The sequence below is a fragment of the Alosa sapidissima genome, chromosome 4 (assembly GCF_018492685.1).
Source record: "Alosa sapidissima isolate fAloSap1 chromosome 4, fAloSap1.pri, whole genome shotgun sequence".
In the NCBI taxonomy this organism is placed as follows: Eukaryota; Metazoa; Chordata; class Actinopteri; order Clupeiformes; family Clupeidae; genus Alosa; species Alosa sapidissima.
This window is the reverse complement of record NC_055960.1, coordinates 33943282-33971063: the sequence shown is the minus strand read 5'-3', so window position 1 is coordinate 33971063 and position 27782 is coordinate 33943282. Positions and strand designations below refer to the sequence as shown.

Genomic DNA, 27782 nt, shown 5'->3' with positions numbered 1-27782 from the left:
CCCTATTACCTCAACCTGTTCTTGCACTGAAATAGTCTTTTATTTTACCTTGTCTACATTACACTTTACTCTCCTATTTGTCTATATTATTTATGCTGGTCTCTAGACCTTACTCTTGCACTGTTGCACTGTTGGACTAATGTTGGACTACTTTTTGCACCTTCACCATGACACTCACTCTCTTGAGCACCTTGCCAGGCACACATAACTAAGGACTATGGTTGGACTACTGTTTGCACCTTCACCATGACACTCACTCCTTTTAACACCTCACCAGTCCTGGCCCTGTCACTACAAGTGTCTTATGCTTGATCACCCTCAAGCACATTGGACTTTCTTAATTTAACTTATATAGTGTATTTAGTATTTAGTTTTGTTAGTTTTCTTATCTGTCTCATCTTCTACTGTCTTATTGTACAGTGGAGTTTAGTTATATGTTTATACTTATACTTATATTTACCATTTCTGCTGTAAGTGCAGGTTGGTTGTGATTCTGCTACACAAGGTGTGCATACATTGGCACCGACATGGATTTTCTTGAGTGGTGCCAACAAAAATAGACATACAAGGAAGTGGCCTCAGAGTTTGATGCTGGTGTGCGAGGTTGTATTGAGAATAATGGGATCTAAGTAATCGAATGACGAAAGCGGAGTGCACCGCTCTCATGTCGGCGCCAGTGTGCGCACCCCTTTAAACAAACAAGTTTTTGAATAATTCCTACTGTTTCCACAATAGCTTGACTTTAATGATTATATTTCTACCAGCAACATTCAAATAGTAAAGTTGTGGCTCGAAGATTTAAATTACATAACATTAGTATAATGTATACAATAATGCAATAAAATAGTAAATGTCATGCCAAATTTAAACACATGATCTCTGTTGTCCTGCTTTTTTCTTTTTATGTTTAGCTTGGCCCTGGGAGGGTTGGGCGCCTCCACCCTCTACATGACTGTGGTTAGGGTGTCTGAACATGTAAATGGGCAAAGCCACTCAAATGAGACATTTGGTGGAACAGCATCTGGGGCATACTTCAAGGGAGGAGGGGCCCTCATGTTTTCATCTGTTCTTGAGAATGTTTTTGAATGAAGCTAAAAAGCCCCCACGCGAGGTGACGCTGCTAGAGATGTTGCGCCATGTCACTGTTGCTAGGCGTGTCAGGCATGCTATTTCTGCAAGACTAGTCAGGGTATGTAAACAAAAGTAGTGTTTTCAAGAGCAAATCAGCCAATTCCCACATACATAGGTGATCAGGGATGTAGTGGAGGCTAAACACAAGTAAACGCAGTTAACCGACCTCTGAAATGTCAGAAATAGATGTTATCCTGCTTGGTGGTGGGTGTGTGTGTGGGGGGGGGGGGGGGGGGGGGGGGTAGGCGCAATCCTGCTTGGGTCATATGGTCACATGGCTCAAGGCAGCCAGTGCAGGGTGTTATCTGAGGCCTTTAAGCAACTCTTAATGAGGACCATATACTCTCCCTTTCCTGTTTCTCCTGTTATTTTCCCTAGAGGGGCTCAACCGAGACCACACTGAGGTCCTTTTGAAGAGTGGAGCCATGCTGGGTCTGCGCCAAGACGAGACAGGGCTGGACAGAAGATCAGGCAACAGCCAATCAGATCACAGATGCTGTAACCTCAACAAATAAAGTTCCACAGCAAGAGTGCCACTGTAGTTTGTTCCCTGAGAGACCAAGCAGGTTTCCTCATCTGCTGTCCATCGTTTCCTCATCTCAAGGTGAGTGAAGCCTCACTTGTCTTTCAGATACATAAACTTGTTTCTTTAACTCATTCATTTGATGCATGTTTATTGTGTTTCCATCAAATGTTCTATCATTCTAGACCAGTGTGTTATTTAGTCTGTGCAGTGGTAACTCAGGTATTTTTTGGATATAATTGTGAAAAGCAAAACCCAGAACAGGAGAGTGCATACAAGCATGCGTTCAGTCATGGCATTGTTTTAGAAATGGTCACCTTTGCCCGCCTGAAAGCAGTTTAAAGTCAAGCAGTTGAAGTCCATGATGCTGGGACACCTACTTGGAAAATTCTTCCACTCTTACCCGCTTCCACTCTTTTGAATGCTTTGAGAGAAGGAAGAGTGGTCCCCAAACGTGTCTGAACTGAAGTAGGGACGACAGCATAGTATTGTTATGGAATCTGATCTTTTACAAGCTTTTCTTTTTGCTTCTGTTCTGAGTTTTAGCTGATTTCAACCAAACCTCACTAGTACAGACTAGTAAAGGTTTTTGGTAGCCCATACACTGTACACACAAATTATTACAATAATGACTTTAAGCTAACATATTGCTTTTGCTTTTGTTTATTCTAAGAAAATGTCTGTATCAGCTATGTCATTATGCTTTACAATATATCATTATGCAAACAAACACGGTATTGAGTACATGACATTTTCAACAAGCTTTCCAACATATCTATTCTATCTATCTCTTTTTTCTATCAGAAAGTGAAGTAGTGGCTAAGTGATGTGAATAGTGTTGCACAACTAGAAAGGTATCAATAAAGAATGAAGAAAGGTATCAATACCCATGAAATGTTGATACTTGACCACTTACAATTGGTGTTTTAATCAGGTTTAAAATATGTATTTGTTATCAGGTTAAAAAAGATTCAAATGTTCCACATTCTCTCCTGTAGGCCAGTACTATCAAATCTATTACTGTTTAGGTATCAAATCTATTACTGTTTAAGGTTTTTGCCATTGTCGTTTCAGGTACTTAAGCATGTTATTGTACCAAAGGTACAAAGTTTGGTATTGGACAAGTTGGACAACACTAGATGTGAATGTCCTATCATTAAGAATGACATAACTGTGAACATGTTGATGTGTGTTAGGTGGGCCTCGCCTGTCATATCATAATGAGCAGGATCAAGTCCACACAAGATCTGGGTCAGGGTCTTACACTGGGGGGTTTTGCCTGTTAGACATGTTTGGGACATGTTAAGAAACAATGGGGTGGGTGGGGGACAAGATATTTGCATTTTAAGATATGTGCTTGCCATCTCACCTGTCACCACCAGAGGGCAGGCAGTTATCAGCGAGCATCCAGCAACAACTTCTGACCTTAATACGCAGACATCATGAAGGTGGCATCATTCAACATTCAAAAATTTGGGAGAACCAAGCTCTCTAATCCAGACGTACTCAGCATTCTTGTCAAGGTGAAGAGAATAATCATGAATTATGAATGAAATAATCATCAATTTTTCTTCAGTTTAGTGAACAAATTTGGATCTCCCAATAATCACCATATACCCTTTTGTTGAAAAAAAATCCAGATTGTTTCACGTTACGATGTTGTTGTGATTCTGGAGGTGGTTGACGCATCTGGAGATTCAGTGGACACCTTCATGGAGGCGCTTAACAAGTAAATATCCATCAGCAGTCCTCATTGAATCACTACTTTTTACAGAGAGACTAGGAATAAGCAGACATTTTTTCATAACCAAACAAAAGCATTTTGAGAGTCAAAATTAGAAAGTACTGCAGAGTAGATTTTGAGGATTAACATACCTTTGCCTTTGAAGTTCACTTGTACAGTGATAGAATGCAGGACAGCAAGGGTTCCTGACACATTCCTGACGGGATGGGATCCTGACAAATTCTGGGAGCAGATGGAGTAAAGGGGCCCCATCAGACAGGCAGTATAGAGATCTATGAGCTGTAGCCTAGACTAAAGAGGTTCAGATGTCTCAGGGAGGTCATTGCCCTGAAAGAACATGGATTTTATGCCTGCCAACAGCATTAGTCTTTTAAAGGTTTAACATATATGCTTTTGTAATGTTATACTAACTGTTCCTGAAAATGGAAAGTAATTCACAGAATTTAGCCATCTGTCTGGATGCCAGGATATTCACAGTTCAAACTTTCATTTGCAGCCTGCAAATACTGTTAATGTTTTGAGTTTGTGTTTTGGCCTGCTGCGCCACCCTCTGCCAATTTAACAATCACACAGCTAGTAGCATTTCAACCTCTGGATTGCCCGATTAGCCCACTTAATGCTCTCAAATGTTTTGATGTTGGACTGTAATGCCCGTTTTAAACACTAGTCATCGTTCTTAGATTATACACCTTTAAGTCATTCAATGTTGCTTATGTGTGACTTTCATTTGTAGGGCGAATAAGAAACATCATTACACCTTAAAAATCAGCAGTCGCCTGGGAAGAAGCCGCTATAAGGAGCAGTTTATGTTTTTATACAGGTGAGAACTGAATATGATCTCTTACTCTTACAAACCTTGCATCATTTTATGAAAACAAAAATGATATGTTAGGCTTAATTATATTAGATATAATATAATACCTTTAAACATCAGTAATAGATTTAATGTTAGGCCTAATTATGCATTTATTTATGATTCCTACTTTGAGCCAGGTGTGGCCGTTTGTAGTATTTGGTGTGTTAATTTGAATGTCATGTTTAGGGACGATCTGGTGAATTTAGTGGAATCATACCAGTATGCAGACAAGCAGCCTGGAGATGAGGACGTGTTTGAGCGGGAACCCTACATTCTACGCTTCCGCTGCCGCAATACTGGTAGGAGATTCACTCAACAATCCCACCCCCGCACACACACACACACGCTTCCAAAAGCACCAAACCAAGATGTAAAGTCTTTGGAAAGAATCAGTTATGTGGTGACAGATTTGCATGGATCACATATTTCTATAGCCAACAAGTGGAAACATGAAACTAATACTTAAAGATAAACAAAACATTGTTATCTATCTCCATATACTCACTATAATGTCTTAAATGGAGGAAAACAACGTATTAGTCTCTTTGCCTCTTCTCCCATTGGTGCAGACACACACCTATCACATCTACACTCCTCTGGTTACATTTGTGCACACTTGTGCACACACAGACACATATGTAGACACACACATACACACACAAATGTAGACATACAAACACATACTTAATCTGTTTCATTATTTATGTTGTTTTCTGTAGTGCTTAAAGACCTAGTTATGATCCCTGTACACACCAAGCCAGAAGATTCAGAGAAGGAGTTGGATGAGATCTATGATGTTTTTCTGGATATTAAGAAGAAATGGAGGACAGATGTAAGTGTTTTCGTTGTATTTTTGCTGTTATGGATCACCTTTGCTGTGCACACATGGGCCTACATGTGGTCATTATTGTTTCAGTGCACTATTTGTAAAAAAAAAACAATTGTGATGTATTAGTGAGAAAAACATGATTAAGATTTAGTAAAATGTTATATATGTGCAAGTGACTCGTTCTCTTGATATCAGAATGTCATGATATTAGGTGACTTCAATGCAGATGGATCTTATGTATCCAAAAAAGACATGAAGGAAATTCGCATTCGCAGTGATAAGAACTTTCACTGGCTCATAAGCGATGATGTGGACACCACAGTAAACAAAGGCAATGATAACACCTATGACAGGTGAGTCACACACAATCACTTATGGAGATTATGTTTTTTGTATAAATCTAACTCCATATGTCCATGCCCTCTGTCTCACAATCTCTTCTCCCCTATGTTTCCTAACCTTGACACAGATCATACTTTTTCTCAATGTGTTTCTTACTTGTCTAATGAAGTTGGTATGTATTTAACTAAAATAACATTTATTTATGTGTAATTGACAAGTAAAAATTGGATCATTTATAATTGATAGGATTGTGGTGTATGGAAATGACATGCTGGAAGCTGTGGTCCCAAACTCTGCCAAACCATTCAATTTCCAAGCAGCTTATGGACTTTCGACTGAGCAGGTGATTTTTGATAATATTTCTCATTGAAATGCAACATTCGTTATTATCTATTGGGTATGGACAGAAAGGTGTAGAATTGAACTTTCAAACATGAACTGACCTTTTCATATGCACAATGTCTGCAATAGAAGATGTTTTGTCAAATCTACCACAAGATGTTTTGGCTGTAAAATGCTGATGGTGTATAGGTTTTAACCAGGATATCTTATATTGAATAATTATCCCTTTTATTGCTTCTGCCTTGTTTTTTTACATCTTCATTGCAACACTTTTCTCTTTTAACAATCTAATTGACCCATAGGTAACCATTACCTGAAAGCCTTAACTCGTTATTTCAGACATAACCATTGAAGGGTTAAGTTAACTGTATAAGCAATGTCTACTACAGGCCCTGAAAGTGAGTGACCACTACCCAGTGGAAGTGGAGCTGAAAAGGAGCACAACCACACGCCAGAGTAAGCAGCATGACTGTAGTTTATTCTCAGACATTCCCCTTCACCCGGTCCATTCTACTCCCACACCCTCGACATTCAACCAAAAAAAAAAACACATAAGCAACAAAATGCACATCTATACAATGAATTTCAGTACACAGGCATCAAGATTAAGTAATAATATATGAGTGAATTCTTTTTGAGATTTGGACATTTGGATAAAACAAAAATGAAGTGTCATTCTTGGTTTTTTTTCCCCCCCAGGTACCGGGGAACTGAAAGCTGTTGACGAGACCCAACTAGGAGAGGAGAGACGACCAGGGCGGAGAGACGACCAGGAGATAAAGAAGGGGAACCTTCTGCTTGAGCGCGAGAAGCTGAACTTGGAGATGGAGACGCTGAGGCTTAAAATGGCCAAGCTGGGGCACCAGGACGCCCATTAGACACAGACCGCTCTGTGGTCCACTGCGGTTACATCATGTAGTGCAAGTACAGTGCTAGACCCATGCTAATAATAGACAACATTTTGTACAATCAGTCACACTACTTTAAAAATGTGAAGTTTCACTAGATGCCAAGACATTTATTTTTAATTTTCTCTCTTCACAAGAGACATGAAGTCATCCTGTTATGTGTATTAAAAATATTCCAAATCTGGACCCAAATAAAAAGGGGGACATTTCTGAGGTATTCCCCAGGTTTGTAACGAGGTCTTTACAGTGCTTCATTTCTTCCCAGACTTCTTGATTCCTCCACCAGCTGTTGATAACAATAGCAGAAATATATTTATGTTAGTATTTCAATGACCAGGGAAAATTTACATTTCACACACAATTTAAAGCGTAACTCTCGCCAAAATGCAACCTAGGGTCTTTTTGTGAATGTACCCGAGTCAAACTTGTTTAAAAGCATAATTAGGACAGAAGCGCACTTTTAAGATTGACTGCATTGTCGTTTTTGGGTTAAATGGCCTTTTGAATGTGAGTGCTATAGGGCACTACTATGATCGCATCAAAATCGCTATTTTTAAAACCCCAAAAAGGACACAACATGAAACTTAGCACAAAGTATCACCAGGGTCTCTACACATTAACTTGAGCATTGAGAACATTGTGTACACAGAATTTACTAAAAAGAACAACTCACTTTAGCAGTTAAATTTTGGCGAGAGTTATACTTTAATGATACTCCATGTTAGGCTACCAAACTCCTCTCTACATGACACAACGAGTCTAAAGCTGCCATCTAGTGGGACCATTGAGAAGTGCAAGCAACAGCTCTAGGGTAGCACTGCACAGGAAGTTAAATTCATCACTAAGAGGCTTACACCGCTCATAAATTATAATGTCCTCCTTGAGACAGATAAAGTCGTGACCACAATCCACGCACCTGCCACAGATATTTACAGACACAATAATTCTTGAACTCACTTAAAGGTCCTTTTCCTGAAGCCTTGGCCTTCAAGGCCTCCATAGCCTTCTGATCCTCCTTCTGTTTCTGCTTGAAGGCCATGTCATCCTGCAAATGATGTGCAAAGTTGGCACCAATGCTTCATACATTTCAAAATAACACATAACTTCTTAGGGTTTGTTAGGGTGTTCACAGGCCTAGATGAATAAAGCATATTATGCTATTTCAAATTGTATTGTTGTCATTAGGAACTAACAACTCATTTAGAGGCAACAGGGAACAACAGTGACCCTACAGTGCGCTGAAACAGAGGACCGTTTATACAAACACCACAGGAAGGACAAAAAGAAGGGGAAAGTAGAAAGCAACGTTCATTTCGGTTTACTCACTGCAATTCAATTAAAGCCTTTAACACCATCAAAGGACATTCTTCATTTTGAAGAACTGCTAAAATGTCACTTTCATTTAGACATTCATAACTTGGACTACTGCAGCGACTTACATCATCCATCTCTTTCGCGTTTTTCTTGGGTGCCTTCAGAGGCTTCTTTTTTCCTCCTGTAAGTGAGGTAACGTTTTGTCATTCACCACGTTAAGACAAAAGTGCATTAATAGCATCATATAATATTGAACAGTATAACGTTGTTTTCTTCAATTTGCCAACTTCAGACTCTAAACGTGACAAGTTGAATTCACAAACAAGCTTAACGTTATCCTGGCTAGCTAAAATGCGTCACGTTAACGTAACGACAGGCGAGACCAGAGATAAGTTAAAGTGTTTCAGTTACTGTTTATCTGAGGAAATAGAACATTGCCTCATTTCTTTTAAATGTAGACTTAACGTTACTGGTCCAGATTTAGCCAGTTATTGTTTAACATTTAACCTACAATTGAGATTAGCTCGGTAACTTTAATTTGGCTGTCTAGGCTCTTTGACTCTTCTGATAATCTGATAAATAACGTTACATGATTCAGAGTATTGTTTAATTTTATAGTAATATGTAGTAAAGCTTCAGCGAGCCAAAAACTCAGCCATGTGTTTTATCTTAAAATGCTGCAGACAGCAGAAGCTAATGTTATCCAAGCTAGGCTAGTAGCTGCTAGCAGTGTGAGTTAGCCTGCACCTCCTTCAGAAAAAAAACAACGATTAAATGACTAATGATTCCTGCTATACATGCAGATACAATGTTATTGTAAGTCGTAACATTAATTAGATATCTCACCTTCTCTCCCAGACATGTTGAAAATATTAGATTGTTCACCAGCTAACTCAGTGGCTCAACTTAACCGCGACTTCTTTTACTGCCTGTGCCTATGGTCTGTGCACACACCGCGCTATGAGGACCCCTTAACCGGATGTAGGTATCCCGTCAAAATCCCTGAATAATTTTTTGTAGGTTAGTCTTTACCGGGTTTATGCTGTAACCTTGTCAATGCTGTTAATTAAGTAATTTTTAATGAATTGTATAACGGGACGTGTGTAGGTAATTGGTATGTATGCTTTGCTTTGTTATCAATGGAAAATTATAAGTTTACAGCCCATAAATATCTGACTTTTAACAACAGCCTTTAGGTAACAGTAAGCTAGTGTGCTCGCTAGCTAAAAGAAAGTATGCCGGGCAAGTGTCAGCCAGTGTTCAGTTGTAGTCTGTCACATTTTAATCGAAGACTAAATACCTGTGTTTATGCGTATTGTTCTGATGGGCGGACAAAAAAATAAATAAACGATCACCTGTCATTGTGTAATGTCCTAACAAACGCAACAGCAATTCTCGAGTCACAGGACCTTCATTGTTTTCTGGTTTTGGTGGTAAATGGGCACAATAGTAAATGGGCACAAACTTAATCATCATAGATAGACCATTTGGGTTTCCACTTGACAGCAATCTATTTGTTGTAACAGTGTTGTAGGGGTCAAGTAGGACATGGAATAACTGAAAACAGGAGTATTCCCTATCTTTTGCTGTCTATGAGTATTCCTTAGTATAAGTGTATATACACTCTTTTGATCCCGTGAGGGAAATTTGGTTAACGTTATCCATGTGACACCACCAGAGGTCATACTTAAGGCTTGAATTGTCACTTTGGCAGCATCATACTGTTCAGTTCATCCTTTTCTAAGTCAACTGTCCTCTTGATGCAGGCTGGTGGATGTGCCCATGTGCCTTGGCTGTTAGCTAAACTGCTCAATGAGGTACAGGCTGAGCGGCATTCCACGGACCTTTGGCACGTATGTTAGTCTGCACAATGGCAGCAGCCGCCTCAGGCAAGAGATGTTTATCAGCAGGGCATACTGTTTGCATCAGAAACCACAAGATGGCCCATCCAAGATGGAGTCTGTTGGACAGCGCACACTTGCCACCTTGAAGAGCCTGACAGAACTCGGGATGCAATGGGGCCAAAATTCAAAACAAACTGCGACAGCTACTGTAAACTACTGGTGGGAGAGATATGAAGAATTTGTCGGCCTAAACGAGGTCCGAGATGCACAGTTAAAGGTCACAGAGGTAAGTTCTTAGAAAGACTTTGCACACAAATTGTAGACACTACAACACTGGAAGACACTGTCTTGTTTATTGATATTGCGGTGAGGTCGGTTGATCTGTTTAAATTGTCACCTTCTAATCTTAATTCCTTTTCTCATTTAGGCAGAGCAGGCCTTTATGGTGGCCAGAGGCATGGTCCGCGAGGCTCATATAAGCTTGGAGGCTAATCAGGTACGACTAAAAGAGGTCAGAGACCGGCTGGACCGCGTGTCTCGAGAGGAAGTTCACTATCTGGAACTGGCAACCCTGGAACACAAGCTACTGCAGGTAGAACCACAATGACTACAGTGTAGTGATAGTGACATGGTCACCATTTTCTGATTAGTAAGATAAAATGACTGAATGAATGTCATGTATTCGTGTAGATCAAAGTGTTACATACATCATTTGAAACATATTTCTTTGCCTTGTATCCTGCAGCATATTCTCAGGTCTATGTATTTCTCATGTTTAAGTCATACAACCCTACACGCAGACATTGGCATTTTATGTTCTTACATATAGGCTTGCTAATAATAACCTCAGCTTGAGGATTGAAGTTGTCATTTTAGTCACTCTCTTCTGTTATCATGTACAGGAGGAGCGACGTTTACGGACAAGTTATGAGAATGCAGAGGGATCGGAGCGAGAGAAATTTGCCCTATTTTCAGCCGGTGTGCGTGCGAGTCACGAGAAAGAGCGTGCCCGAGCTGAACGCACCAAGAACTGGTCCGTCATTGGCTCGATCCTGGGCGCAGTGATCGGCGTTATGGGGTCCACCTACATCAACAGGGTACGCCTGCAGGAGCTAAAGAGCCTGCTGGAGGAGGCTCAAAAGGGTCCAGCCAGTTTACAAGAGGTCATCAAGGACCAGGCCAGCATGCACAAGTCCTTAGAGGATGAGCTGCAGAGTCTTATAGGCAGACTTAAGACCATGCTGACCGATCTGTCAGAGAAGGCCAGTGCACCCCAGCCTACTCCAGTACGAGCACCACCTCCACCTCAGCCCAAGCCCCAGCCCCAGCCCCAGCCCCTGCCGCTGGCTTCTCGTGCTGAACCCAGTGCCTCAGAGGCTGCTCTCAAAGAGCTCCTGTTCTGCTCCCAGAACAGCCAGGCCCTACTGGAGGGCGTCAAGGCCCAGCTGGGGCAGATGAGCCAGAGTGTGGGGAGCGTAGCCGCGGAGCTGCAGGAGGTGCGGAAGACTTTGGAAATGCCGCCTCCGCCGCCCGTGGTGGTGGAGAGGCCAGTGATACAGACGCAGGAGCAGATGCTGGTGTGCGACACAGAGAGCGTCATGCAAGGCCTGGACCAGGCCCAGAGGAGGCTGGAGATCCAGATCAACCGGGCAACGCTTTACAATACTGTGTTGACTTACACCGCATTTGCACTGACTGTTCCTGCTCTGTACTTTATCTTCAGAAGCACTTAATTGTTCATTTGAGGGGCCATATATGTGAACATAATCAAGAATGGTAAACACTGATAGTTCAGTAGTTAAAATTGTGTTTAACTTTACTTATGATCAGGGAATCGTGCACTGCTAAGTGTTGTAACGAGAGATATGAAAATGTCAACCTAATAAATTGACATCAATATTTGTGTCATTTGAAATTTGCCAGTTTTATTTTACTTAATGCAGTACTTCGCAGCTTAGTTTTGTCTTGAGTGGCAGAATTACTTGCACATTACTTGCAGTGGTGGACGAAGTACACAAATCCTGTACTTGAGTGAAAGTAGAGATACACATGGTTAAATGTTACTCCAGTAAAAGTAGAAGTCATTCTTTTACATTTCCACTTGAGTGAAAGTACAAAAGTACTTGCCTTCAAATGTACTTAAGTATGGACAGTAAAAGTCCTGAAATGTATTATGACTAATACAGTTGCACTTACTATTGTTGAAATGATTCGGCACAGACATAGGCATTCATTGAGCCTTTCTGGGCCTAGAAATGTACTGGAGTAAAAGTAAAGTATAAATACATGAAAAAATGACTTTAGTACAGTTATTGAGTAAATGTACTCAAATGATGTCCGCCACTGATTACTTGTACATGACACACAATCAACAAATCCCAGTGACTAGCCTACTACTCAGCACTTGAATGTCCAGCATCCAACCATCAAGTCCATTATCTGGGTAAATTTACATGATATAACATGACATTAAAACATATTTTTAACAAGTGAAGGACGAGTTATTGAAAAGAGTGAAAGTCCTTGTCAATGTTTTTAAAAGGAAGAACGGTGTTTTCACTGTAGGCGGTTGGGAAGGATTAGGTCCAACCCCCCTGGATTAATGCACCAATCACTTTTGGAGAGAACGGCTTTCTCATTACATATTCATGATATTTCGCGCGCTTTGGTGTCACGTGGAAAATTCGCGCGAAAAGTTAGTCCATGCAGTAGAAAGTCATCGGAACAGCAGTGCAGACGACTAGAAGAATGGCGGTACGTATTTACCTAATATAATGTGATATAGACTTGTAAACATACAGCTACTATTTGGATGTATACTTAAATGACATTCAGTAATAGCGCTTGACCTGTTTCTTGCAAAATGACCAACAATATCGGTCCTTTTTTTATTGAATGGTCATAGCTACGGTTAAAGCGTGCTGATGATGACTGTTCTGTACGTTAATTGTATGCTATACATATGTATGGAGTTCTTGTCAGTGTAGCTCCAATGGCGTTTACTAAAATAATCGATGCAATGTTGTATATTGATGACTTTTGTTAATAATTGTAAATGATTTGGCTAACGATGGTCAGTATGTTTTCTTTGTTTGGCTAAGTTGGTTAGCAAACCTATTTGGCTAACCTGCTTTGTTAACATGAGGTTCGTTAGCAGGCAGAGTAACGTCACTTGATCAGATTTAAGGGTCAGGTTAAGATTTTTTATCGACATAAAGTCGAAATGCATCAACTTAATAATAGACATTTCAGCGCATGGTGGACAGAACATTGACTGACATTTGATGAATGCAACACAATTGCTTGACGCCATCTCACTGACGTTCAATTTTGTCGTTCTGCGGCCAGGATTCATCAGAGTCGTACCACATGGCCACCAGCCCCAGCCGCGGGCTCACGTCCAGCCCAGGCAGGGACCTGCCACCGTTTGAGGACGAGTCGGAGGGGATCCTGGGCGAGACTCTGCCCAACGAGGAGGAAGGCGATGGGGAGGAGCTGATCGGTGACGGGATGGAACGGTAAGTTACGCTGTGATGTCTGACTGCATTTTTATTTTATTTTTTTAAGAAACTTAACTTGTATGAAGTTAGAACAGGTTGGATTGTAGTCATCTTTGGTCATCATTTTTTACAGTCTTTGAGCTATGTTGCAGTGTCCACATAATATATATGGAACTGTGTACACTAGCTTGCAGTTGGTTATGGCATTGAATGTACACTGTGGTTCCTCAGTAATGTTTGTTTTACGGTACAGATTCAGACTCCTATCATTTAGTGGGGTACACTGCTGAGTCACTGTTTTTTCCTCTGCAGGGACTACCGTGTAATCCCGGAGCTGGACCGGTACGAAGCCGAGGGGCTGGATGAGGACGAGGACCTGTCAGAGCTGTCCCCTGGGGCCCGTGCCGCAGCCGAGGAGGAGATGAGGCGCAGGGACCGGGAGCAGGGCATCAGTGGCCGCATGAGGAGGGGCCTGCTCTACGGTAAGATGGGTCTATCTGAAGGGCCCCTGGGCCAGCTATACAGTACCACAACACAGTCTTGAGTAGTGTGTATGTAATCAAGTATAGAAAGCTGACGCTGTGTATCACTGCAATTTGATGCAATATGTAAAAATGTGAGATTTTGTGTAGAATTTGGAGATATTCTTGTAAATGTCTTGAAATATGAGTATATTAGGCACCCTTTTATAATATGTACTTCTCCCCTCTGGCATGTGTATATACCTTTGAGTTATGCACTAAACAAAGCATGTGAATTGTGGTGCTGTTGCATAGTCACTGAACATGGTCCTCGTATGTCCCCACAGACAGTGAAGATGAAGATGAGGAACGGCCAGCGAGGAAGAGGCGTCTGGCGGAGCGGGCTGCAGAGGGCGCTGGGGATGGCGAGGACGAGGAGATGATCGAGAGCATCGAGAACCTGGAGGACATGAAAGGCCACACCGTGCGCGAGTGGGTTTCCATGGCAGCGCCACGCTTGGAGATCTACCACCGCTTCAAGAACTTCCTGCGCACACACGTAGACGAACACGGACACAACGTGTTCAAGGAGAGGATCAGCGACATGTGCAAAGGTACAGTTCTCCCAGTAGCCTGTGTAGAAACCGGCTTGGCCCCACGGAACACTTCCTTCTCTGGCTACAGTGTTTGCAGTCTATTTTTCTTTAATGACTTTTAAAAAGATGTAGTTTATGATTCTAATCCAATACACTTGTCAAATGTATCCAATGTGTAAAAAAAAAAAAAACCTTGAGGTTTGGGACACAGTCTTGACAGTCTAAATTAAAAAGGTGAGTGATCTCCCATTCCAGACCATTAAACACAAAGGGAAAACCTTGAACTCTGGGAAGACTGAGAATGGGACCTGAGTCATTTGTTCGGAAGTCAGCAAAGCTTATTAAAGGAGATTTCCGGCGATTTTTTGCATAGATCTGTTTCTATGTTTTTACCGAGTACTGTCTGTACGAAAATACCCTGAAAACAATCGGTTCTACCTAGCTGGAGTTGCTGCAGCCAACAGCTAGAGCTTTCAGGCAACTACAGTGCTACAATGTGGGAGCATGTTCATCAGCCCCTATGTTCATGCCCCCAGAGTGCGGCACTGTAGCTGCCTGGCTGCTATGGTCACAATGGTGCGTGTCCTATTACTTGAGTCTGTGGGTAGAGGACCTGGACAAGTTACTGAATTTGATGTTGAAGAAAGAGTGGGAAGCCAGCAATTGTTAGACATGTTAGAAAGAGAGAAATGTTATCACTTGTACATTTTTTTTTTTTTTTTGTGTAATGAGTCCTCGTTGATTCATTTGTAAACCGTTGCAGAGAACAAGGAGAGTTTGCTGGTGAGCTACGAGGACTTGGCGTCCAGAGAGCACGTGCTGGCCTACTTCCTGCCCGAGGCGCCGACGGAGATGCTGAAGATCTTCGACGAGGCGGCCAAGGAGGTGGTGCTGGCCATGTACCCCAAGTACGAGCGCATCGCCCACGAGATCCACGTGCGCATCGGCAACCTGCCCCTGGTGGAGGAACTCCGCTCCCTCAGGTATCTACACAGCCCAGTGACCATCCTTGCTTTAATGCACTCCTATAGGAATGGCCCTTTTTTGTACACTGTGTTCCTATTGAGCTTGTCCAGTAGGGGGCGACGTTAATCACATTTGTGTCTGAATGCTCATTATTTGGCACTTCCCACTGTCTTTGTGCCATGGGCTGCTAGAGTGCCTCTTGCTGCAGAACTCGTCATGTGCCTTTGTTGTGCTATACTTCTTCAGGTGACACAAGGCAGTGAGGTGTGAAATTGAGAGCACTTAGGCCCAGTCCTCCTGTCTTTTTGTACTCGACTTAATGTAGCCCAACGTGCATCATGCTTTGCAGTGTCATGTTTAAGACCCATGGTAATAATAAAGGTTTACATATACCTGGGAATGCTGTACAATTATAACTTTTTTAAAGGTTTGTTTGGATCCGTACACGCTTAAATGGACACATTCAGAGTGACCTCAACTGAACTGCCCGCTCATATCTCAACACATTCCCTCCGTCTTCCTCCTCTTCCTCCCTGCGTAGGCAGCTGCACCTGAACCAGCTGATCCGCACCAGCGGCGTGGTGACCAGCTGCACTGGGGTGCTGCCCCAGCTGGGCATGGTCAAGTACAACTGTAACAAGTGTAACTTCATCCTCGGGCCCTTCTTCCAGTCCCAGAACCAGGAGGTCAAGCCGGGTTCCTGCCCAGAGTGTCAGTCCCTGGGGCCCTTCGAGATCAACATGGAGCAGGTCAGTTTTGGATAAATAATTAAATAATAAAATGTATATATGTTTGTTTGTCTGTCTGTCTTACACAATGCATGTCATCTGTTCCCGGTCAGTGTTAGTGTAATTTGGTGAATGGAAGCTAATGTAGAATGTATGAGTATATACAAAAGAACATGCTACAGTATCATTCTCAGTTTGTTTTTTCAGTGTTTAGGATAACTCATGGATGAGTCTCCATCCCTTCATCGACTGAGGGGATGACTGGTTCTTAGATGCTAACTGTGTGTGTGTGTGTGTGTTCTATAGACAGTGTATCAGAACTACCAGCGCATCACCATCCAGGAGAGTCCAGGGAAGGTGGCCGCTGGTCGTCTGCCCCGTTCCAAAGATGCCATCCTCCTGGCTGACCTGGTGGACACCTGCAAGCCTGGAGACGAGATCGTAAGTAACCTAAACTAATCATAAGTCACCTTCACAGTCCCACACACAGAGCATATACATATACAAATATCATGTTGTCATGATGCAGGTACTGAACGAAAATACTTAGCCTGTACTCTGAGCAGCTTTGAGATGCTGTAAAAGGATTAGCCAGGTAAATGCTTGAAAATTGAGAAGTTAGAGATGTCATAGAGAAAAGGTTTCTTTTTGTTCTGCATGGTATTTGCGGATCAAATACTGACCTTCACTCTGAGATAAACGGTCTGTACTTAAAACAGTAGATCAGTTGAAGCTTTGGCAGTCGTTTATTCATTTATTTTTGGACTTGCTCCTCAACCGTTCTGTATGCGCTCAGCCTTTGTGGAGGTTTGTTGGGCTCAAGGTGCCTTTCTGTGTCTCGTCTCGTCCCAGGAGCTGACAGGAATCTACCACAACAACTATGACGGCTCCTTGAACATGGCAAACGGCTTCCCCGTGTTCGCAACAGTCATCATGGCCAATCATATCGCCTGCAAGGACGCGCGGGTGGCCGTGGCCGAGCTCACGGACGAGGACGTCAAGGCCATCGTGGCTCTGTCCAAGGACGAACGCATCGGAGAGAGGGTGAGTATGCATACAAATACACACGACAGATAATAGACAGAAGTCCTTCTGTTCTGATGAAATAGAAGTCCACCAGCATTCTCAAAGGGAGATTAAGCAGCTCTATAGACTAATCACTTGAACAGGGATGTGTTGATTTTGCAATGGCCATCAAACAGGGAGAACAAATATGGGCATCAATCATTATCTGATGGGTCATCGCACAATATGGCGTTTTGGGCCACACACACTAGTCTGGCAGGATGTCACTGTCTAATATTAAGACTGTGAGCCTTGACCACTCTTGAGCACAGTGCTGGGGAGACTTGTTGGTAGACGAAGGCATTAAAACTCAACAGCTTGGATTATGACTGTTGCAAAGTGTTTTAAAATGCAGTAAAATGCATTGTACTGCCCCAACTCATTGTGTTTTTCCTCTCCTCTAGATCTTCGCCAGCATCGGCCCCTCTATCTATGGGCACGAGGACATAAAGAGAGGTCTCGCTCTGGCTCTGTTTGGGGGAGAGCCAAAGAATCCAGGTGGGCATATTTAAAACACCGCAGCCTCTTTCTCTCTGTTTCTCTCTCTCTCTCTCCCTCTCTTTCTGTCTCCCTCTCTTCTGTGCTTTTGGAGAGGCTGCCTCTTTGTTCCCACCAAGACGGGGGTGGGGGGGGGGGGGGGGGGTAGTTAATAATAGACTGGCTTTGCCTTCCGGGAACTGCCTAAGAAGCTGAAGGGCGGTGTGTGTGTGTGTGTGTGTGTGTGTGTGTGTGTGTGTGTCAGGGAAGGCATGCTGCCTTGCACAATTGCATTCGTTCCATTTTGTGCTGCATGATTTTCAGGAAGCTTGTATATCCGGGACGAAATCCGGGAGGGGGGCATTTGAATTAACATGTGTACTTGCATTGAGTGAACCTGTCATTCTGACCTCTAACCTTGGTGCTACGTTCCGTGTGTGTGTGTGTGTGTGTGTGTGTGTGTGTGTGTGTGTGTGTGTGTGTGCCCCCGTGCCCCCGTCCCCACAGGTGGCAAGCACAAGGTGCGTGGTGACATCAACATCCTGCTGTGTGGAGACCCCGGCACTGCCAAGTCCCAGTTCCTTAAGTACGTGGAGAAGGTGGCCAGCCGAGCGGTCTTCACCACCGGCCAGGGTGCCTCCGCTGTGGGTTTGACTGCCTACGTCCAGCGCCACCCGGTCACCCGCGAGTGGACCCTGGAGGCTGGAGCTCTGGTGCTGGCTGACCGAGGAGTGTGCCTGATCGACGAGTTTGACAAGGTGAGACGGAGGTGGAGCGTTGGTCAGCACAGATGTTGACAAAGTAGAATAGTGACACGGGCATTAACTGGGTGAAATGACCACACAGGTTCCCAGGGTGGACAAGTACCTATTTACTGGTGAAATAGTCTGGCACAGCACAAGTGCAAGTGTATGTAAAACTCACAATCGTACATTCACGAGCAATGCAACGTGTGTGTGTGTGTATATATAGCATGCATTAAAAATTTACCTGAGTTCAAGCTGTGTTAAATATAGCTGTACCAGAATCTAAGGTAGTCTGTCAAGTTGATTTCCAGGCTATAAATACACGTGCATCTCTAAAGCTTGCCTTTTCTCTGTGTGTGTGTAGATGAATGATCAAGACAGGACCAGTATCCATGAGGCCATGGAGCAGCAGAGTATCTCCATCTCCAAGGCTGGCATCGTCACATCTCTGCAGGCTCGCTGCACAGTCATTGCTGCTTCCAACCCCATTGGTTAGTCTCAGTCCACTACTACAGGCGCCTACGTACACATGATCACTCACAGAACCGCGCTCTGCCTTGTGAGCTTGGTCCTTAGCGCACACCAACCCTTTGAAATTGAATTCAGCCCAGTGATGAATTGGGCAACTTCTGCTCCTGTTGGTTGCATCTTGTTTGCTTGGATTTCAAATCTCTCCGAATGTCATTTCAGCGGTTTTTCAGTTAGTCTTGTGCTAATACCTCTTAAATCATTAAAGGTGTAGGTTTTTGAACATTCTAAGTTCCGCAACAATTGAAGGTTCTAAAATTCTATGTTGAATTCAATGAACCCAAATATTCTTTAGAACGTTCATTTCCCAACACTCCTTTATTCATGCTTCTGATCACTTCCTTCCCCTCTTTCCTCTGCAGGTGGGCGGTATGACCCGTCTCTGACCTTCTCGGAGAATGTGGACCTGACTGAGCCCATCGTCTCCCGTTTTGACATCCTGTGTGTCGTTAGGGACTCGGTGGATCCAGTTCAGGTGAGACAGTCAACAGTGGACCCAGACCTGTTTTTATCCCCCCAAAGATAGATACCCCTAATCATTCCACAGGAAATAGGCCCTATTTGTAAAGGACTGTGGAAAGTCCTTAGTTAAAGTCCCTCTGCAGTATTACTGGAAGACCACCACTAGTGTCGTATGGCTGAGTCCTCATATCTGTTCTCTGATCCTGGGCCCCATATTTTCACTCATTCTCCCTCAGGATGAGATGTTAGCACGTTTTGTGGTGGGCTCTCACATCAAGCACCACCCCAGCAACAAGGAGGGCGGTGTGGCAGGTCTGGAGGAGATTGTGCTGCCCAACACGTCCGACGTGCCCCCCATCCCCCAGGAGCTGCTCCGCAAGTACCTCATCTACGCCAAGGAGCGCATCCACCCCAAACTCAACCAGATGGACCAGGACAAGGTGGCCCGCATCTACAGTGACCTCCGCAAAGAGTCCATGGTATGGAGCCTCTGCCTTACTAAATGTTTCTTTTTGTTGATTGATGGTAAACATGACCCACCCCACCCCCTTACCATCATAATATCAATAGCACTTTTTACCATGGCATTCCTGGCGGCAATGAAGTGTTGGCAGTGTGAAGTCTATTCCAAGGCTAAACGCTTCCCTAAAATAAATGTTCCTGTTCATCTTTGGGATGGAGTACTGGTTAAATATTCACGCTGACTGCCACATCAGTAAACCCTCTTTGGAATGGAGGCCAAGCTGCAGGGTTGGTGACCTGTAGACCTGGGTGCGAGGGCAGGGGGTTGACTGCTTACAGTCTCTCTCTTGTTTTGTTTGAACACGATGTGCTCCTCTCACTCTTCCTCACCCCGTGTCCCTCAGGCCACCGGCAGCATCCCCATCACGGTGCGTCACATCGAGTCGATGATCCGCATGGCGGAGGCCCACGCGCGCATGCACCTGCGCGACTACGTGCTGGAGGACGACGTGAACATGGCCATCCGCGTCATGCTGGAGAGCTTCATTGACACGCAGAAGTTCAGCATCATGAGGAGCATGAGGAAGGTGAGCTGCTCAGACAAGCCCTCTGCTAATCTAGAACTAACTATCCAACTGGGCTGCTCAGACGAGCCCTCTGCTAATCTAGAACTAACTATCCAACTGTGCGACTACCACTGGCATATATCAGTGTGCAGTTTTGAGGGCCATAGACAATCCAGTGTCTTAGTGTTTAATAAGTTACTGATTTCATACCTCCATAGTTTTGTGTCCATGCTTGTAGTAGGACAGATGGTGGTCTGAATGACACTACATTGTATTTAGCATCTCTCCTCTCTCTGCTCCTTTGACAGACATTTGCGCGCTACCTGGCCTTCAAGCGGGACAACAACGAGCTACTGCTCTTCATCCTCAAGCAGCTGGTGGCTGAGCAGGTGGCCTATCAGCGGAATCGCTACGGAGCCCAGCAGGACACCATCGAGATCCCAGAGAAAGACCTGGTCGACAAGGTGCGCCTAAAGCACGGCACAGACATGCCCATTCGCTTGTTGCCTCAAAAGCTGAGAAGTTAGGCGTTATTGCAGGACCTCTCAAATTTGATTAACATTCCATGGCGGCTCATCACTACATCACTGCTAGTCTCTTCTTGAGCAGCTTAACACCCCACAACAGACTTGCTTAGATGGCCGTTCAAAAGTGCTGGCTATTAACCCTTTACCCGCCAAAGTCGCAAAATTGCGACAAACAACGTCACTGATTAAAACAGACGATAGACGCGAGTATAGTGTAAAATCTCATTTGTACTCTTGACCACTAGATGGCAGACACCCAGAGCTTCGATTCAAGCTCAACCTTTTTTTTCAAAGTTTTCAGGAAGCATGTGAAAAACACGCGAGAAATACACGAAGAAGACGTGCATTTCCTCCATAACGCGGAAGCGATGCGGGCCATAGTTTTGCACAAATTGAAGCAGAAATACACCAAATGTTGAAAAAAAAATTCACGTGTGATGAAGTCTCGGGTCTTTTATTCATCTATTCTGATTCTAAAGGATAAAATCTGCATTTTGGCGGATATGATCGATCGTCTATTGGCAGTGATAGTCACGGAGCGTCTGTGAATGGAGGTGCGTCATTTGCGTCTTTCCGACAGTGTTCACTAAGCATACAATGCTTATTTCGACCCTCTGCCCAACATAGCTGTAGGTGCCAGTGGTAATAGTGATGATAGTGTCCGTAATGGACGTGGTATTACACGCGATTACACACGAGAAACACATAAGAAGACGTGCATTTCCTCCATAACACGGAAGCAATGCAGGCCATAGTTTTGCACAAATTGAAGCAGAAATACACCAAATGTTGAATAAAAAGTTAACATGTGATGAAGTCTTGGGTCTGTTTATTTACCTAGTCTGATTCTGAAGGAGAATATCTGCCTTTTGGAGAATATGAGCGATCGTCTAGTCACGCTGCGTCTGTGAATGGAGGTGCGTCATTTGCGTCTTTCCGACAGTGTTCACTAAGCATACCACGCTTATGTCGACCCTCTGCCCAACGTAGCTGAAGGTGCCAGTGGTAAAGGTGATGATAGTGTCCGTAATGGACGTAGTAAAGACAGCAGGGGTAGTAAAAATAGGGCTCTGAAGAACTACAAAGTCACCCGCGATAGGAACTGATTTGACCAGGCTACTTTATTGTATAGTAGAATAAGGTTTGTGGTAATAGTAATAGTTTACTATTGTTGGTTTACATGTGACTGCTTTCCTGTTCAGGTGTTATGTGGGTGAAATGACAAAAAAGTAAGCAAAACTGCTCAAATATATGTTCAACATCCAGTATTTACTGAAATGTGCATAATTCGAGGTGGTTGTCATTCAGTGACGTCATAATATGCAAATTAGATGTGTAAATTTACCCCCTTCATAAACTTTTGTTCATACTCAATGATTTTCACATTTACAGTAGGACTTTATCTCTGACCACTTTCAAGCCATGGCCTTTTGAAATTTTGATGTAAAAATCGAATGATGTTTTTTTTTAAACCTGGCGCCTAAAGGGTTAAAGGTGCTCTAAGCGATTCCACGCGTTTTTTAGGCTAAAAGATGTTATGTCGCTTACTGCAATCATCACCTAACCAACCGCTAGCTGTCTGTGTCCTGAATACACTGTAAAAAAACGCAATCTCTGTGGCCCAAATAACAGATCAGATGCGTGTTTAGGAGAGTTTTAATTGCACTGGAGCAGCACTGGAGGGAGGGGGTGGAAGTAGCGAGCTAGCTCTCTGTTTTGTTTGAAAGTCAACAGAAGTGATGTTACCCAGCATCGGTTAGAGCACCTTTAAGGCATTCCCACTCCCATTGACTGATTGCTGTCTCCATTGGTTAATTAGTGTCATCTGAGACTAGGTCTTAAGCTTTGACTGTTCAGTGTTTTGATGATTATGATGATTGACCTTTTTTTTTTTTTTTGGTCTGACACGATTTAGGCGAGACAGATCAACATCCACAACATGTCTGCCTTCTACGACAGTGAGCACTTCAGAAGCAACAAGTTCTCCCACGACACCAAGAAGAAGCTGATTGTTCAGCAGTTCTAAATGGCCATTTCTGGGGAATTCAAGGATGTGTATATTGTGTATAATGCCACCTGCTGGCGTGAGAACGCTTAAGCTCTGATATGGACAGAAATGCCTCTTGAAGGAAGGCAAAGTTCTCACATGCCCAAAATGATCATCATGACTATGGAGAGGAGGAAAAAAAAATGTTTTGAAGCCTTATGTAGTTTTTTTATGCAACTGTTGTGTTCATGAATTCATGTAAAATAAATAAAAAAGCATAAAAATACCCTTGGTGTAAACTACATGTAGATCTGTTGCTTAAATTAGACTACTTTTATATTTATCTTTATAGAATATTATTTATAGAATAATAAAATTGCTCCAAGCAGGCCATTTAACAGTATTACTTAAGAGCTGTGTATGGCAAAATATGTCTCTAAAAGTATGTGTGGCACATTGTCTTTTGTAATGTAGTGATGTAGCAGGAGGACCTTAGTAAACTATTTGTATGTTTTAGAGTGGCCCTCCCCCAGAGCCTGTATTTGACCCTTGGGTGGGAGGGTGGATTTCTCCTTTGTTTAAGGCTGAAGTTTAAGGCCCAAAACATTATTTCATTAGTCATTGGCAGGATTAATTTGGCATTGTTATCAGATCTATAATAAGCTTACCGGTAAATTCCCTGCAAATAACGAATTAGATGATATAATGGCATGTGACTGCGGTCAAGAAGAGAAGACCTTTAATTTGACCACGATTGGTTAGCTATATCCATAACTACACAGTTGCTTATTGAGAAGCCATTACAATAATTTGAGCCTTGCAAAATGTTTATGAATGTAATACATTTTTAATATTGTTTTTTGGTCTTTCGGTTCGCCTCTGCGACTCAGGCATACGTGATATTCCTCTGTCGCACAGCACTCACACGGACTGTAGTTAGGACCCTGAATCGTTTTCTGCTGCGTTGCAGTGTGCCGTCTGCCTGCAGACACTGCGCAAGGATTGAAGTGTACTCCAGACCTACGCTGTCAAATCCTTGGCGCTTTAGAGTAGCCTAGCCTTCTACTTAATTAAGGGACACTGATGACGGGGTGTTTTCTTCCCCTTTTACCCAATTCCTTATAATCTCAAAATCGCACATATTTAGATTTTGAGAGAATAGGCTGAGCTTAAGGTCCGCTTCCCGTGTATCTATGTATGGCTGATCGATTTATCCACGGAGGAAGAAGTCATTTGTGTAGTTTAGATTGAAGTGCTTGGCACTGACAGGCTGACATCCTTGATATATAAGGTCACCAACTCCGAGCGCAACTGAGATGCACAACGTTAGCACTGCCAGTAGCCTACCGCCATTCACAACGCGCAGCGACTTGTTCAGTAAGCTGGTGGAACCCATACAGTCGTAAACGTGCCAGATATGAGTTTCTCCGGGGCATCACACACTGTTTTAATAGCCGACAGTAACGGACGCCTCCAATTAGCCCGATTTTGTAATTAATTTATGTGTGACTGATTTTCAAAATATAATCATCTGCAAGCATGTCTGGTGTTTACTCCATCTACAAGCTCTTGATCGGTAAGTAGCCTAACTTATATTTTGTTAATTGCAGTTCTCTTAGTCATGCTGATTTGCTGATGATTTCTCAAACGTTGCCTTTTTGCTACTGCGCGTCAATAGTCTATAGGCGAGTAGGCAGCAGAGAGTGGATAATTCAATGTTTATTTATTTGATCTTGAGAGTGTGTCTGTTATTGGAAATGTAGGCTAGCCTGTATTTCATGTAAATGAGGTGAATCCGTTATGAAGGGCTCATTCAGCGAGACACCAAACACAATGCTCTTTTTCATGCAGTTTGGCAATATGTGCAGTCATATTTTTAAACGGATCAGTATTCTGTATTGACCAGTGTCATGTGTAGCATGTAACTGCAGGCTATACTGAATATGTTTGACAGGGGTGTCAATGAATCATGCACAGCATGATTGGCGGACTATCGGCGTGTTTTTGTGTAGCAGTGACGTTTTATGTTTGTCTCCGTAGGCTATAGCCTGTTTTTTTGTTTGTTTAGAAGACATGTCCTGATGCATGTCTTCAGTGCTCACATTTCCTGAGCAACTACCAGTTACTCATTGTTTTTATTAGGCCTATTTGTTTTCAGTAAACTATGTTAAAAACTTTAGGCATGTATTCGACAGAGAAAGAGATCAAGAAAAAATATACATCAACATACTCCTTTCTGTCTGTGACTCCTAATCTTTATTTATTGCATTTCTCAAAACGTGATATTCACAAAGCACTTGAACTTGCAGTGGCACAGTGCAGCGCATCTCGCTGTTAATCTTTGATCAAGCCAAGACGCGCCCTAGCCTTTTTGGACACAGCTGTTCTGCTCCCTCGAGTGAAAATGATTCAAATGGCCAGGCCACGTGAGTCTCAAACGGATCTAGACCAAATCAGTTCTGACTCGGCTCGGTGTCAGCTGCTGCCTGCCGGTCCATTGTGTTGTTTTTTGCTGACCTACATCTGCAGGTGCGCAGAGCCCAGTTCAAGCAGAGATGCTGCACACCTCACTGCTGCTTCTGCGGCGGCTTTTAGCCCAGACCCCCACCAGAGCGCAACCCAGGCCCTGCGTCCATCCGATACAGAAACTCAGCTAGTCAGTCTATGAAGGGGACTGACTGCTATGGGAGCAAAGCACACGTTGTCAAGTTGTTCAATCAATAATTATTTAATGTGAGATATTAGACAGCAACGTCAGACTATTTTTATGTTAAACTGTTAATCAGCTTATCATGCAGTCTCGGAGTACACATTGTGGAAACGATTTGCCATAGTGTGTGTATGGGAGTCAGATGTGCTTTGCAGCCAAAGCTGCATGCTGGTTTTAGTCTGTGAGATTTGATATGGAGATGAGGATTCAGAGCTGCCACTTTTGGTTTCGACTTCTCTCATCCTTCTTGGGATGGAGCCAGCTTACTAGATCATTTCCTTTCTATAAGCAAACCATTTTGCACATCATCATGCAGAATATGCACAAAAAGGAAAGGAAATCGTGTTAAGGTGTATCGTTGAACCTTATCTCATTTGGGGTTTGCTAACTTAGAATCCCTTTGGCTTTTCCCATGCAGGGATTTGCAGTGTTTATTCAACCAGCCTCCTAGTTAATGTATAGGGATGCCTTCCACACTCACACACTCACACATTGAGGGCAGCCATGGCCTACTGGTTAGCACTTCGGACCTGTAACCAGAGGGTTGCCGGTTCGAACTCCGAGTAGGCACGGCTGAAGTGCCCTTGAGCAAGGCACCTAACCCCTCACTGCTCCCCAAGCGCTGCTGTTGATGCAGGCAGCTCACTGCGCCGGGATTAGTGTGTGCTTCACCTCACTGTGTGTACACTGTGTGCTGTGTGTGTTTCACTAATTACGGATTGGGATAAATGCAGAGACCAAATTTCCCTCACGGGATCAAAAGAGTATATATACTTATATACTTATACACACTCCACGCCTCCTCTAGTTAATGTATAGGGATGCCTTCCACACTCACACACACTCCACAGCCCTGCGATTCACACATGTCTGTGCCACTGCTTCTGCCATACAGTCTATGGCTTCTGCAGTCAAACCAGTGCAGTGCTGCCAGCCAGGCGCTGTAAATCTCCCCTCTCATCTCCCTGAGCCAGAGCCCATGCTGCAGGACCGGCAGGTAGCCCAGAGCAGTCATCTCTGGCCAGGCGAGTTCAGGGCTCAGAGCCCACCACTCAGCAGCCTACAGTTGATGGAATGCACACTACCTTTTTGCTCTTTTATCAGCTGTCTTTGGTCTCTTTAGCACTTTTAGCACAGTTACATTTAAAACATTGCTTAGTTTTCTCTGTTCTTTTATCAGCTCATTTTGTAACCAGACTAGCTAAGAGCTTATTTAATCTCAATTGAGCATTGGTCTGGTGTTAGACAGGTTATTTGTAAAGTCTTTTGAATTAGAATTACCATTATGTTTAGATAAACTTGCCTAGGCTAGACTATAGCCTTGGCTTGGCTTGGCTTGCTTTGCTTTGCTTTGTGTTGCTTGCGGCCCTGCAGCACCGTACAGCTTTATTCAGCTCAGGCAGAATGTCCATTCATCAGCCGCCCCCCAGTCCGAGCCGTCCAGGGTCTGCTCCCAGCTGGACACAGATCAATTTTAAACAGGCTGTGACCGAGAGGTAGGGAAAGATGGAGAGAGCAAAAACAGAGGGGAAAAAAGATTCATTGGATCAATATGAGAGCTGTGCGTGTGTGTTTGTGTGTGTGTGTGTCTGCAGTAGTATTGCAGTGATGCAAAGTACCACCTGTTTCTTTAGGCTGATTTGTTGTTGACTTTTTTAACGGTTTAACAGGAACCACCCATAGGGAAAAATGACCCACCTTTGGATAAATGGCTGTTTGAAATATGCAGTATGTCTTATTTACCTTGTTCACCTCTTGTTTGCCTTTGTTTATGTTTGCACAGTTGACTGAAGTATCTTGTCTGCATCGACAGAATTGTCTTGTCTGTTAATTAATCATCCGATTGGATGAGTTATTATTAAGAGGCACTTCCCTTCCTTGCAAAGGAAATGAATTGGTCGGCCTGCACAGATTAAAGCCCATTGAGGGAGACATCTTGTCTGGCTCTGGCTCAGAGTTCTCTTATGCAAGCAGGTGGAGCAGCTGTCGAGGGCTGCATCTCTGATGATAAGGAACCTGCGTCTGTGAAGAGAGATGGATTATTTTGGAGGATGGTGTGAATGCCTGTTCTCTATTAGTTCCCATTCTAATATGGCACAGTCTGTTTCGCTGTATCATCCTTGACAGAGAAGATGAGTACATTTAGTTATACCCACTAAACGGTCTTG

The 27782-nt window shown here is 43.4% G+C and overlaps 5 protein-coding genes across 8 annotated transcripts in view; 4 read left to right on the top strand and 1 right to left on the bottom strand.

Moving 5' to 3' along the window:
- The first annotated feature begins 1517 nt into the window (after nucleotides 1-1517).
- dnase1l4.1 (deoxyribonuclease 1 like 4, tandem duplicate 1) lies at nucleotides 1518-6908 on the top strand. Of its 2 annotated transcripts, XM_042089548.1 has the most exons (11): nucleotides 1518-1735; nucleotides 2201-2239; nucleotides 3037-3177; nucleotides 3295-3383; nucleotides 4132-4218; nucleotides 4441-4553; nucleotides 4974-5086; nucleotides 5279-5436; nucleotides 5672-5768; nucleotides 6157-6223; nucleotides 6467-6908. In XM_042089548.1, the coding sequence occupies exons 3-11, from the start codon at nucleotides 3097-3099 to the stop codon at nucleotides 6643-6645; spliced, it is 984 nt and encodes a 327-aa protein (XP_041945482.1). In that variant the 5' UTR covers nucleotides 1518-1735; nucleotides 2201-2239; nucleotides 3037-3096; the 3' UTR covers nucleotides 6646-6908. The 2 variants fall into 2 exon arrangements, with proteins under 2 accessions (XP_041945482.1, XP_041945481.1); XM_042089547.1 differs by lacking the exon at nucleotides 2201-2239 and having other exon boundaries at nucleotides 1521-1735.
- tma7 (translation machinery associated 7 homolog) lies at nucleotides 6225-8988 on the bottom strand. The gene is made up of 4 exons (XM_042089553.1): nucleotides 8836-8988; nucleotides 8115-8170; nucleotides 7633-7720; nucleotides 6225-6961 (listed from the first exon to the last, which is right to left on the bottom strand). Exons 1-4 carry the CDS (start codon nucleotides 8849-8851, stop codon nucleotides 6927-6929), a joined length of 195 nt encoding a protein of 64 aa, XP_041945487.1. The 5' UTR covers nucleotides 8852-8988; the 3' UTR covers nucleotides 6225-6926.
- ccdc51 (coiled-coil domain containing 51) lies at nucleotides 8885-11751 on the top strand. Of its 2 annotated transcripts, none has more exons than XM_042089535.1 (4): nucleotides 8885-8970; nucleotides 9756-10119; nucleotides 10261-10425; nucleotides 10736-11751. In XM_042089535.1, exons 2-4 carry the CDS (start codon nucleotides 9802-9804, stop codon nucleotides 11564-11566), a joined length of 1314 nt encoding a protein of 437 aa, XP_041945469.1. In that variant the 5' UTR covers nucleotides 8885-8970; nucleotides 9756-9801; the 3' UTR covers nucleotides 11567-11751. The 2 variants fall into 2 exon arrangements, with proteins under 2 accessions (XP_041945469.1, XP_041945468.1); XM_042089534.1 differs by lacking the exon at nucleotides 8885-8970 and adding an exon at nucleotides 8993-9103.
- A 742-nt stretch (nucleotides 11752-12493) lies between these two features.
- mcm2 (minichromosome maintenance complex component 2) lies at nucleotides 12494-23190 on the top strand. The gene is made up of 16 exons (XM_042089531.1): nucleotides 12494-12587; nucleotides 13182-13351; nucleotides 13646-13815; nucleotides 14142-14408; nucleotides 15154-15373; nucleotides 15898-16105; nucleotides 16391-16525; nucleotides 16937-17128; nucleotides 17554-17647; nucleotides 18134-18384; nucleotides 18737-18863; nucleotides 19263-19375; nucleotides 19599-19841; nucleotides 20229-20411; nucleotides 20699-20854; nucleotides 22833-23190. The coding sequence occupies exons 1-16, from the start codon at nucleotides 12582-12584 to the stop codon at nucleotides 22941-22943; spliced, it is 2646 nt and encodes an 881-aa protein (XP_041945465.1). The 5' UTR covers nucleotides 12494-12581; the 3' UTR covers nucleotides 22944-23190.
- A 693-nt stretch (nucleotides 23191-23883) lies between these two features.
- The window catches only part of podxl2 (podocalyxin-like 2), a 29913-nt gene continuing 26014 nt past the window's right edge, over nucleotides 23884-27782 (top strand). For both annotated transcript variants that reach the window (XR_006031250.1, XM_042089532.1), the window contains exon 1: nucleotides 23884-24480. Coding sequence is in view for 1 of the 2 variants with exons in the window: in XM_042089532.1 (XP_041945466.1) it covers nucleotides 24444-24480 (37 nt within the window). In the remaining variant the exon portion in view is untranslated. The remainder of the gene's footprint in view (nucleotides 24481-27782) is intronic.